The sequence below is a fragment of the Macrosteles quadrilineatus genome, unplaced genomic scaffold (genome assembly GCF_028750875.1).
Source record: "Macrosteles quadrilineatus isolate MER2022 unplaced genomic scaffold, UCM_ALF_1.0 Scaffold_2__2_contigs__length_208266976, whole genome shotgun sequence".
Classification (NCBI taxonomy): domain Eukaryota; kingdom Metazoa; phylum Arthropoda; class Insecta; order Hemiptera; family Cicadellidae; genus Macrosteles; species Macrosteles quadrilineatus.
The window spans coordinates 206,668,976-206,682,573 of NW_026542595.1; the positions used below are offsets into that span (position 1 = coordinate 206,668,976).

General features: G+C 36.4%; 1 protein-coding gene across 2 annotated transcripts in view; it reads right to left on the reverse strand.

Annotated features, from left to right (window-relative positions):
* LOC128985678 (uncharacterized) overlaps window positions 1-13,598 on the reverse strand; it is a 56,067-nt gene that overhangs the window by 35,187 nt on the left and 7,282 nt on the right. For both annotated transcript variants that reach the window (XM_054405450.1, XM_054405449.1), the window contains exons 6-11: window positions 13,182-13,381; window positions 11,803-12,681; window positions 10,280-10,393; window positions 2,913-3,078; window positions 1,952-2,110; window positions 75-170 (exon numbers count right to left, since the gene is read on the reverse strand). In XM_054405450.1, the coding sequence (XP_054261425.1) occupies window positions 75-170; window positions 1,952-2,110; window positions 2,913-3,078; window positions 10,280-10,393; window positions 11,803-12,681; window positions 13,182-13,381 (1,614 nt within the window). The remainder of the gene's footprint in view (window positions 1-74; window positions 171-1,951; window positions 2,111-2,912; window positions 3,079-10,279; window positions 10,394-11,802; window positions 12,682-13,181; window positions 13,382-13,598) is intronic.

A 13,598-nucleotide genomic window follows, 5' to 3' on the forward strand; every position in this document is an offset into this window, starting at 1 on the left:
ATTAGCATCCCTGTCAATCAGAACCCTTTTTACCAACATTCGCAAGTTAAAACGCTGAACTTTTGGAAACTTACGATGTCTGTGTCTATGGAGACGAGCCCCTGTAATGCTTGTGTGCATAATCCCACAAAACTCACAAAGTAGGGAACGATCTGGTTTAACGTGAGTTCCTAAAACAATTCATAAAAAATCAGTTGTTTATTTTCTGTACAGTAAAGACAAAGTGGATTGTATTGATCTTTCTAAAGTTTAAGGTTCTAAGTTTCAATAAGATAAATCAAGGCAAAACCAATTGATAGAAACTAGAAAGGTAAGATTATTTTTGCTAGTGTAAGTAAAGTAGGGGTAGTCAGATATTGTTTGGAGATGAAAAAATTAGGCCTAAATTATGAATTTACATTTACTAAAGAATAACAAATATTGAATTAGAGAAGAGAGAGGGGTAGTTACTAATGATAGCATATAAATTAAATATTTGCAGCTTTTATTTTTATTTTTATAAATAGATGTACATTAGACTCTCAGTAATCCGGCAGATATAGGACCGTGATACAACCAGATAAGTGAAAATGCCGGATTACTGGAATGTCATCAATAAAAACGCAATCAATTAAAAAGCACAAAACGAGCGATCAAGGAAGGCTATGATGATGTATATATTACCGCAAAGCTCCTAAATACAGTCACACTAGACACTGTGAATTTAACTGTTTACACAATAACGTGTCTCAACTTGAATACCCCACCACACTCGTCAAAAAACGCCAGATCACTGCAGTGCCGGATTATAGACGGTCTACTGTGACATTAAAATTATTCATAAATAGCATATTTTTAAAGAAAATTTGCAAATTTGAGTGAATACTTTACATGTTGGTTGGAAGAACCTAACATACATTATTTATGTACTCATTGTTCTTACGTAAAATATTTTTAGGTTCATCATGAATAACAAATAACTTTTTCTTGACATTTAAAGAGATTAAACATCGGCAGAAAAATTTCAAATGTTTTATATCTAGATAGCATAATAATTCATTGGTCAAGAAGATATTACACTTACGTATAAAAAATGAATGAATATAGAAATAAATATCAGTGATAGCTATATCGGATAGTAGGGATGGACGAGATTAGATTTTTAGTTCGAGACGAGACGAGACGAGATTTTTTATTTCTCATAAAATTTCAAGACGAGATCGAGACGGGATTTCCCTTCTCATACACAACGGGAAATGCACGTTCAAAATTTTTACCTGATTTTGTAACATTGTTAGATGACTGTTTAAATACAAAAATAATGATAATAGGCAAGAATATTTACAATCTTTTATTAAAAAACATCAGCATAACATTTTTTTATTAATCACGTCTAACTTATTAAAAATGCCTACAATTAGGAAACATAGTGATATCAGTTAGGATAGAGTTCAACTTATCCTAAAATAAAATAAATCATAAAATAAAAGCAATATTCATTTTTATAAAATAGTTACTTGTTTTGACTTTTTATAGTAATAAAACATTCCTCACACTGCTTACACTTAACAAAACTTCTCAAATGTTATTAAAGTAATATTATTAAAATAATTAAAGTAATATTTACATTAAAAGAATTAATTAAATAAGAACGCCTTCGCAAAGGAAACGCAACTACAACACGCTCCTGTATTGCGGGTATTGCATTTACTTTCTGCAGGCGTTTTTAAATTTTTTTTTTTTTTTTTTTTTTTTTAATTCTCGTCTCGATAAAAATCTCGGCCAAAAAGAAATCTCGTCTCGTGTAACGAGATGTAAAATTTCCCAAAAATTTCCCGAAATTTCGAGACTTGACCATCCCTATCGGATAGTTATATAAATAAAAAGGATCAAACTGGAAATAAAATCTTTTATCAAATCCTGCAGGGGGAATGATAAAAACTAAATTGAAAGGATATCAATGCAAACTCACTTAAAGTCGGATAGTTTTTGTGTTCAATAAACTCTTTTTGGGAGTTAAACTTTTTGCCGCATAATGTGCACGTCTTCCCATTGCTGAAAGGGCAGTTGTGGGTCAAAAAAAGTTCTGCACTATTTGAGATCAGATGGCACCTACAACTCCACGTGTCACCTGGAACATTTCATATTTCTATATATTTTGCATATCCAGTGCAGTCAGTCCTACCAACTCAGAGTAATGGGCAGCAGAAAAATGACGGGATATTTTATCACAAAAATCTTCTCAAAAAGTGCTAAATCGCAAAGACATGATATCTCTTGGAGGTTTTTATTGTTTTTATTTTGATTTTTTAATGGTTATTTTTGCATAAAACCTAGAAATAATAGAAAACATAATTTTTTACAACTTATTATTCTATGAATATAATCATTTTAACTGCAACAATAAGTTACGATCCTCAAGGAAGTAAAAATTAACGTGTGAGTTTGCTGCTACTGTTAATTTTTTATTGTTGGGGACATTGAGCACTAGTGTGGATAATATGTTTCTCTCTCTTGTTTTAGGGTCAATTTTATAATGTTGTGCTTTACTGTTTAGTTCTAGAACCAGAGGACAAGCTAATGTAAATAATTACACAATTTTATTTGGTTAATCTAGTTTTAAAAAAGTGAAATAACAAGAAGAAATAGTAAACCAAATCACACCATACATTAACTGCATAGAACTAACATCAAGATAGACCTGTACTTGATAAATAAGAACGATGAATGAGAGAGAGCATATACTTAATCTATGGTTGTAATGTCTAAGACATGCTGGTTCGAGACCAATCGCATGCACTATGTTATCACTGGCTTGCCTATGAATGTGACTTAAACGTTGACTAATTTACAAGTTCTTTATTGTCTTTAGATTGGTGCACAGACTTGTAGCCAATGGCGACGGACAGCTAAAGTAAAAAGTAAATAATTACCACTGCAGTAATGTTCCTCCATGTGTTGATGTAAAGAGGAGAGAGAGTAGAACTGGAGTCTACAATACTTGCAGACTATCCGCATCTGCCTGATAGAGTCTTGTGTGTCTTTCGCAATGGAGCAGCTCCGTCGATGGTTCTGCAGATTCTCGTTACGTGCAAACACCTAAACAGACAACGGTCCGACTCTCTTAACATTTGTCTTGACTGGAATGTCCGTAGTTTAAGAATGTAGATGGAGTCAATAAATACACATTTTACAGTAATAAATTGCCGCGGCCGATACGGGCGGGACTAACACGGAGATGGTTACATATCGGGAGCTGCTGGAGGACCGTGAGGAAAAGCCGGGAAAATAGGAGCGTGGTCAGGCTGTGTTGTGATTGGTCGGTTGAGGGTGGCGTGATGATCGGACCACGGCAACGGTTTATTCACTCAAACACTGCCATCATGATACATACATTGACAATAGTTATATACAGAAAGGTGTACTATATGAAATACACTACATTTCCTCCCCCTTAACTTTGATGACTATCAAATCATATATAAAATTGATAAAACTGTTTTGAATTAGAACATAAATATAACACGATAATTATCAGCAAAATACTCATCACGCATTGTAAAAGAACACAACAATAGTTACACACATAATATAAAATCAATAAAATACTACTGAACCGTTATGATATCTGAAATTCAACTCAAACAAAAAATTATACCATAATAATAATAAAAATCAATTGTAACACACAAATAAAAGAATATAGAATCTGTTAAAACAATGAATAAACACAGCATATATAAATACATCATAACTCAAAACAATATCCAGAACATTTGTTATAGGTACATATATTTTACAAGTCAAGTTTCTTGGTTGGTTTACGTTCCCGAGTAGGGTAACGTCGGTCTACTACTGTTTGTTTTGGACTATCAGCTGTTACTATACTATGTGGAGTAGGAATGTCTGCTATGACGTCAGACTTCCGCCTAGTAGTGCTCGCGCGGTGTGGTGTATTTGGTTTTGGACTACGCGATTGTTGTGGCGGTGTACCTGGAACAGCTGATGCCCCCACTACTACTACTGGCCGTTGCTCACCTGACGGACCTGGTGGCAACAATGGTACAGACGCTTCTCTGTCAATACTAAAAGTGGGTGGTATACTGTTTACCCCTATTATTTGGTCAATATGACACTTCCATATTACATCATTTTTCAACCTAACCAAATAAGACACTGCACTTAATTGTCTAACTACTACACCTTCTATCCACTTACTTTTACCCCTATAGTCACGAACAATTACTGGCTGACCCTCAAACAACACTCGGGTCTTACTTCCGCCATAATTCTGAATCTGTTTACTCTGTCGGTCATGTACAAACTGTGGTAGGTTTGGCCTGATCAAATCTAACCTACACCTTAATGGTCTATTAAACATCATTTTGCAGGGGTTTCGTTGGTGGTTAAGTGCACAGAATTTCTATAAGCTAACAAAAACTTACACAAAGATAAATCTACACTGTCGTTACTCATAATAGCTAGCTTAATTCTTTTCTTAACATTTTTGACAGAGTTTTCGGCTAGACCATTTGTAGCTGGGTGAAATGGTGGTGTCAATGTGTGTGTGATTCCATTAGATTTCAAAAAATCTTTAAATTCACAAGAAGTAAACGGTGGTCCGTTATCAGAAACTATTTGGTGGGGAAGACCAAATCTCGCAAATAGTGGTCTGAGCTTAGCGATAGTTTGTTTGGCTGCCGTAGAGCTCACTTCTTCTACTTCCAACCACTTACTGTGAGTGTCAACTATGATGAGATACAATTTACCATTAACAGGGCCCAAGAAATCAACATGTAGGCGTTCCCATGCGTTTTTGGGATGTTCCCACACATGTAAGTTACACTTAGCTGGGCTCTGACGTACCATCAGACAGAGTGAACAGCTGTTAGCTAAATTTTCTATATCCGCATCTAGACCAGGCCACCAAAAGTACGATCGGGCCATGGCTTTCATCTTAACAATTCCGAGATGCCCACAATGTAATTCTGACAAAAGCAACTTCCGTAAATTTTGAGGTACCACTATTCTATGCCCCCACATAATGATACCGTTTTCAACAGCTAATTCACTTTGTCGCTGGTAGTAGGGTTTTAGATTCTCGTCAGTACTTGGTGCGTAGTTTGGCCAGCCATACAAAACATAACCTAAAACTTTGTTTAACACAACGTCCCTTTTTGTCTCTTCTCTTACATTATTAAAATTAACAGGAATGTCATTTTCTTGAATGTATTGCAAATACGTGCCAACATAGTTTACATCGTCTGACTCAAAAGGAAAATCTCTTATATTTAAGGGCAATCTAGATAGGCAATCGGCGTTGGCATTTGCCTCTGACCTCACGTACTTAATGTCAAAATCGTAATTAGTTAGGAAGAGCGCGTAGCGCTGAAGTCTGCTGGCTGCGTACGCAGGCAACCCTTTCTTAGGTCCGAAAATGGACAACAAAGGCTTATGGTCTGTAATTAAAACGAATTTCCTACCATACAAATATTGGTTAAATTTTTTAACCCCATACACAATACCTAGTGCTTCCTTGTCTATGACACTATAGCCTACCTCAGCTTTTGACAATGTACGTGAAGCGTAACAAATCGGTTTCTCTGAACCGTCTTTCTGTCTCTGACTTAGTACACACCCTAAACCATAACTAGAGCTATCAGTAGCTAGGCTTACAGGTAAGTTAGGATCGTAATGTGCTAATATTGGTGCTGACACCAATTTACTTTTGATTAGCTTAAATGCTTGATCACAGGTGGCTGTCCACTCAAAAACACTGTCCTTTCTTAACAAATTATACAAAGGGGCTGCGATAGTTGATAAATGGGGTACATACTTGCCATAGTAATTTACCATGCCTAAAAATGCTTTTAGCTGTGACACGTCAGTTGGTATAGGAGCTTTCTCTATAGCACTTATCTTAGACGGTGAGGTACTTAGACCTTCCTCACTCAAAACATACCCTAAATATTCAATCGATTTACAAAAGAACTCACACTTTTTCTTGCTTACTGTCAAACCATTAGCTTTAAGTTTACTACACACTTCAATTAACCTCTCTTTATGTACCTCATTGTTCTCACCCGTAATCAAAATATCATCCAGGAAACAAACTACTCCTGGAATACCTGCAAGAATGGTTTCCATTATCCTTTGAAAAATACCTGGTGCTGACGCCACACCATAGGGAACTCTGTTATACATGAAAAGCCCTTTTGTAGTACTTATGGTACACAACTTTATTGACTGCTCATCTAAACTCACTTGCTGATAAGCCTGAGATAGGTCGATTTTAGAGAAGGTTTTACCCTTTTGTAAGGTGTTAAAAAGATCTTCTATTCTAGGTATTGGATGTCTATCAATTACCAAGGAATCATTTAGTGAAGAAGCCCGAAAATCAGCACACAAACGTAACTCTCCTGACTTTTTAATAATCGGAACAACCGGACTTCCCCATTCACTGTTACTGACCGGTGACAAGATTCCTTCCTCTACTAATCGATCTATCTCTGCTTCTACTTTACTCTTTAGGGCAAAAGGAATTGGCCTAGGCTTCAGAAATCTAGGGACTGCATTATCTTTTAACACTTACCTAGCCGACTCGCCCTTATAACATCCTAGTTTGTCTGTAAATACTTCCGGGAACTTTTGATACAACTCACTTACGATTTTAGACTCCCCTTCTATCACATTACAAAAAGCTTTACTCTGACCTGAGTTAGCATACACCGTTTTGCTCCTTACGTTAGGTATCTTAATTACAACCTCAAGATCTCGAATCCAATCTCTCCCCATCAAAGGATTCGCGCCCTTAGCAATCACATACAAGGTTAACTCTTTCATAACATCTCTGTACTTAACTCTTACGCTCAATTTACCAAGTGGCTTAATAGGCTGATTAGTATATGAACTTAATACTAAATTTGTACTTTGTAACTCCAATGAGCTGAAATTCTCCTTGTAACAATTTTCATTAATGACACTTACACAAGCGCAACTATCAACTTCAAAATTCAAAGACCTGTTCTCAACTTGCAAATTTACCATAATAGGCCTTACCCTATCATTTGCTACATTACTCTCATCATTATCTAAGGCAAAAAGATTAGTTAAATCATAATCACTCTCTGTAGTCTGTTCATTATGTCCATCTTCATTTTCATCAACATAGTGCTGCTTACTATATTTTTTATGACTAGAATTATGAAATGTAAGTGGCTTACCCCTGTCCTGGCTTCGGCAAACCTTCGCTAAATGCCCTAGCTTTCCACATTTATTGCACTTATATGACTTGAACCTGCACACATTGGCCCTATGCCCTAGCTTTCCACAGCAAAAACACTTCACGTCACTTCCACTTGACACTCTCTCCTCCCTCCTGTAGTTGGTTGACCGGCTCTGGCTCTGTTGTTGTTGTTGTGGGTAGTGTTGACGTTGGCCTCCATGACTGCCACTGCCACTGTTGTTGTTGTGCGCCGCCGCCGCCGGCCCCTTCCGCCCGGCGTTGTAGTGAAGTTGCGTCGTCTGCTGTTGACCCCGCGCTGTCTGCATGCCCGACATCAGCGCCGCTGCACCTCGCTCCGCCATTTCCATATTGGTTGCTATGGTTACCGCCTTTTCAAAAGTCAGCTCCGCCTCGCCGAGTAACCGTTTCTTGATGACGTCACTTCGGATACCGCTCACAAGCCTATCCCTCAAATAATCCGACAGATTGGTTTTAAATTCGCAAAACATCGACAGTTCCTTTAATTGCACTACGTAATCAGAGATTGACTCATGTTCTCTCTGAGTTCTCAAACTAAATTTATAACGTTCCGTTATAAACGATGGCGTTGGACTTAAATGTTTTTCAACTAACTCCACAATTTGATCAAATGTCTTATCCGCTGGCTTATCCGGTGCGCACAAATTCTTCACTAAATTATACGTTTTCAAACCCATGACCGTTAACAAAGTAGACACTTTTTTCTCGTTCTTAATGTCATTAGCGTCAATAAAAATTAATAACCTCTCTATATATGAGGACCACGTTTCTTCAGCTACATCAAACGCATTCATAGACCCTATAAGACCTGCCATTTTATACTCGTTAAATAGTCTATCTATACAAACTGGTGAAACTCCTGACATATAAATTAATTTACGACTCACCGAATGTCTCGTTACACTGCAAACTCTTACCTTTCGTTACTGTCCTATTAATGTCCAGTTTGCACTTTTTCACTCTCACTGCACAGTTCACACACAGTTCCTTGAAGACGCGATCGCGACAGTCCTTCTACTGTTGGTCGCACAATTAATTGTTCACACGCGACAGCCCTTCCGCTTGCCTGAAACAATCTTCTGCACACACGCGACAGCTCTTCCGCTTGCCGGTTACGTGAATTCTCACTGCCTCGTCGCCAAATTGGAATGGCTCTTTAAGGCATCCTCGTCGCCAAATTGGAATGTCCGTAGTTTAAGAATGTAGATAGAGTCAATAAATACACATTTTACAGTAATAAATTGCCGCGGCCGATACGGGCGGGACTAACACGGAGATGGTTACATATCGGGAGCTGCTGGAAGACCGTGAGGAAAAGCCGGGAAAATAGGAGCGTGGTCAGGCTGTGTTGTGATTGGTCGGTTGAGGGTGGCGTGATGATCGGACCACGGCAACGGTTTATTCACTCAAACACTGCCATCATGATACATACATTGACAATAGTTATATACAGCAAGGTGTACTATAGTACAAATAATATAATAATATAATATAATAATATAATAATATAAAATATAATACAAATTGGCATTAATGGTTAAAAGCGATTTTGACACATTCATGGACTGTCAACAATCTCATCCACATAACACAAGATTCAAAAATATTATAAAACCAGTTCAACATAGGCTTAAAATCTTTCATTTATCCCCTCAGTATATGGGACCAAAAATTTACAATAAATTACCCGCTGGGATTAAAAACATTGCCTCATTCTCTAAATTTAAACTATCTTTAAAAAATTTCCTTTTGGAGAGGGCATTTTACTCGTTAGAGGAATATCTGGAAAATGAGTATATTTGAAAGATATTGCTTCTCCCATAGGTTTGTAGCTTATTATATGCTTTATTTCTTTTGTAAGCTATTTTATTTTAAAATGTAGTATAGTATTAGTATTAGACTTTGTGACAAATCACCTGTCAAGAGAATTGATGTAATGTGATGATGTTTAATAAATAAATAAATAAAATAAATATATGAAATACACTACATTGACCAAACTAACTGTAAATACCATAACATTCTCCACCATATATGTGACATATGCATCACTCACGGTTTGTTTTCAACTACAGGGGGATAAAGAAAAATATTGTGCAATAGATTTAACAATTGTTTGATTCCCATCCTGACTAAATTACAATACGCTTATAGGTAATGTACACAATAATTATGATGAACACAATTAATAATACGATCACCAGTCTCAGCTCTTTGCAGACGCAACCAGATTTCAAGACAGGACATCTTAAGGAGTTTCAGTAAAGGCAGACAGCCTGTTGTAGGAGTGGTTCTTATCTTAGCTTACAAACTTCAACTCAATGCAGAGAAGGATCAATCTATCCATTACACTCTTAAGTGAAATGTTCCCGAAGTATTTTCTGAACCTGTAAATCCTTTGGGCTTCTAGCTGGACACTAAACTAACATGGAATGACCATGTCCTGCAGGTTTGTACCATGTTTTCAAAAGCTATTTTTTTGTTAAGGAAGCTAAAATATGTTGTTACAAAAAGATATTTGATTAATGTCTACCATACAGTTTTTCATAGCCATATCACCTATGGCATTGTATTATGGAGACAATCACCAACATTTTCTATAATCCTGCTCCTACAAAAGAAAGCCCAGCGTATCAATACCTCAGCCGATTATCTTACCCACAGTAGGCCCATTTTTCAGTGACTACACATTTTGATAGAGTATAGCCAGTATATTCTGAGTTTCATTTTACAGATCATAGAGGACATCTCATGTTATAAATGCCCAATATACAAAGGACAGCTGGGGCTTGTTTCGATCACGTAAAAACCGCCTCTAATCTTGAAAGGTTATCAATGAGAACTTATTTAGATTCAAGGCTGACTTAAATTAAATTAGTAAACTTCTGCATCTTAAAATTTTAATTTACTGGAACTTCTGTATTGTTAAGTCTAAGGTCACGTTTCATCCATGGCTGTCATTATATTGATGAATAATATCAATAGCCGAGCCAAAGTTAAGTTGCAATTTTATTTATTAAATATTAACCAACCTACCATAAAACAGCTGTTGCACTTGAACTCCCCAGTGTGTTTTCTTAGGTGTCTGTATAGGTATATTGACTTGGTAAAGGCTTTGGAACAAATATCACATTTGAAATCTCCACCTGGCTGGAAAGAACAAATATGATCAACAAGTGTTGAAAACATTGCACAGAAAAAAGGTTGTTTACTTAGACTAATCATTAATTAAAAGCCAATGACAAAAAAATGGCAACTGAGTACCAATTTCAACAATCTAAACAAACATTATTTTTAATTAGTTTGCATGGTGTAGGCCTAAAATATGAATTAATGTTTTAGCTTCACCTAGCTTTATGTTTATAGTATAGTATTCAGGGTGAAATTTAATTTTGATATGGCTGGAACGCTACCAATCGACCTTCTAATAAAGTAACATCCAGGCCTACAGAAGTCTATGAAGATAAAGCAGACTGCTTCAGAGGAAACTGATAAGGTATAGATCGCCTCAAGAGCAAAATATTCCCGCAGCAGCAAACCTGCAGACTAAGCGAATTTCCATTCCATTTGCCTGATTGAATTTTCATTAGCATTAGGTTTAACAAGTACATAGGTTTGCTGCTTCAGGGAGGGTAATTAAGTGTTTTTAGTAAAATATTAATAAATAGCTTAGCATAAAATAAATAAATTTGCCAAGTTTAATCAAAATTTATCCATAAACAAGCAAACTACAACATTTTACAATATTCTCCATTAAAAATACATGAGAATTTTAAACTTACAGTTTTTTTTAATTTTCACCGTAAGTAATAAATGTACAAACAATTATTTGGTTTTTAAAGTTCTTAAAAATGGTCTAGAGAAATTTTGTGTTTTGAGGGTCAAAAATGAGAAAAAACAATTTTTACCCAATAAAATACCCTGTAAATCCTCGTTCCTATGGTCCGATCATGCTGGTTTCCGAACTCATTTAAGTTATGACAGGATATGGAGCCTTCAGAAGTTACCTCGTGAGGATTCAAAAGGTCGAGGCAGATACCTTTTTTTACACTATGGAAACCTCAGAGACGAGAGAGAGCATGCAATCTTTTGGTGCCCAAAGTTTGAAAACGAGCCTCAAAATATGGAGGAAAGCCTCAGCCAGAGGGTCAGAGCTGATAATCTAATCAATAATGTTAGAGAAAGAAGATAACTGAAAAACAACAGAAAGTTTCATACGTGAGGTTATGGAAGAGAAAAGCTGTTGAACTGAAACAGTAAAAACCATCCTGACCAGATATGCAGTAATGCTGCTAACAGTAATGCTGAAAGGTGATCCTGTGGCTAGTTAGGGGTTGTTTTTAGTGGGTTGCCCGGAAGAATTGGAAAGTGGCATCCCCACATACCCTTAGTGTGCAAAGGCATCAGCAAACAGATTTTTTCCCCTCTTGCAAAAAAATCTTGATAAATATGATTTACCAAAGTGTCATAACTATAACTATTAAGATTTTTGTTTGAAACAGTTGATCTAACAACACAAATAGTAAAATAAAACTGTACAATTGACAAATCGTTCTTACCTTAGATTGATTATCTCTCGTCACTACTTTGTTTGCGTGTGTCTCTTCATTTGTCTGATCCACTTTCGCATTATCGCTGCAACACCCATCGGTTATTTCATAGTCACTGGCAAAAAAATTATCTTCCGTCTCAGTCAGTAACTTTTCAACGATTCTGTTCCTTTCTTCATCTGTAACATCATTGCAAGTAGCAAAATCTGTCTGAAGGAATTCGTTTTTCTCGAGGGAATAGAAAGATGTTGATTCCAAAGACGAGTTATGAGGATTGGTAACATCAGGGGGTATCAAGGACGGCTCCACTGTTCCGAACAAATCCAAAGTTCTACTATGTTTCAAGTTACAGTCGTCACTGATCATTTCGTCAAAGGACTTGGTCAGGTGAAAGTCAATATCATCGCTCAGGTCAAGTATTGGAGGGTTCAAATGAGATTTTACAATAAGATTTTCTTCCATGTTTTCTTCTCCATTTTGTAGCTGTTGAAACTTGCAATTTTTATTCTTATCAATCTTGTCTTCAGGCCTCAGACACGCTGATTGTGTAGCAATAGTTTCACTTTTGTCCGTCTCCCCATGTCGTTCTGAAATGTTCCAAGCGTTATTTGCTAAATCCATGCTCTTGCTTGTATCGATACTTGAACTATCAGGTTTACAGTTCGTAAATGCTTCTGGATGTAGGTTTTTTGAAATGTCGACATTGACTGACTGACTAGTAACATTGTTATCATCCACACTAATAACGTCTGACGATATTGCTGCACCAGGGTTCACGACTTTTACAGTATAAATGGTTTGGTTTAGGCCTAAGTCTGATAAATTTTTTGCATTAGAGTTTTTTTCCAGTGCTTTTTTGTTACATATTTCTAGATGTATTCGATAACTCTGGAACAGAAAATATGATTATAGAATTCTTTTATACATAGGAAATATTATAGAATACCGTTGAATTTTATGAAGAATTAAAGGTTATAGGTATTACTGTTGGATTGATCAACTAAATTGGATCAATCTGAAAAAGAAATCAGATAATTTAACCCTTTTTATGTATTCAAAAGCAAAAATATAATAATTTTTTATAAAAAATGAGTTTTCTGTTGCTTAAATTAGATTTGAAATATAATATAAGCAATGGTTGGATAGTGGTGGTTGTCTTACAAAAAAAGAAAGAATCGAATGGCCAGTGTAGTATTTTTATTATATGACATTACTACACGAAAATCCACTGACCACTCTCAACAGTAAAGAAAGTATTTAAAATAACCATTGGACATGGATTGTGTTTGAAAAGTTTTAAGTGCATTCTAATATTAGGGAAAAATAATTATTAAGCCACGAATTGGAGAATGTCTACAGTAGAATTCCATGAATCAATGTTTACTCACAATGTCCTTGCGGAAGTTGACCTTGCAATGCGGGCAGCGCAGAGAGGGTTTTGACAGGCGGAGATGAGTCCTGAGATGTCGAGCAAACGCAGCTACGTTCTCCTCCACCTGGCCGCAGGTGGAACACTCCCACTCACTGCGACGCTCGGCACCCAGTAACTCTCCTGGGAGCACATCAGGCGGCATCTCACGGTAGTAATCTGAGGTAAATACATTCTTACACATCCTGGTCCATCTCGCTTATTTGCAAAAGTATACTGAATAGGCTTAGAATCAGATAGATTCTTACAGAACCTGGTCTAACTCACTTTCTCCATAACATTTCTAATTAGTATTTAGATGCAAAGTTGTGCTAAGGTGAATTTACCGATCTACCTTGCTATAGAACCAAACAATGTGGATATATCCCAAAAGTAT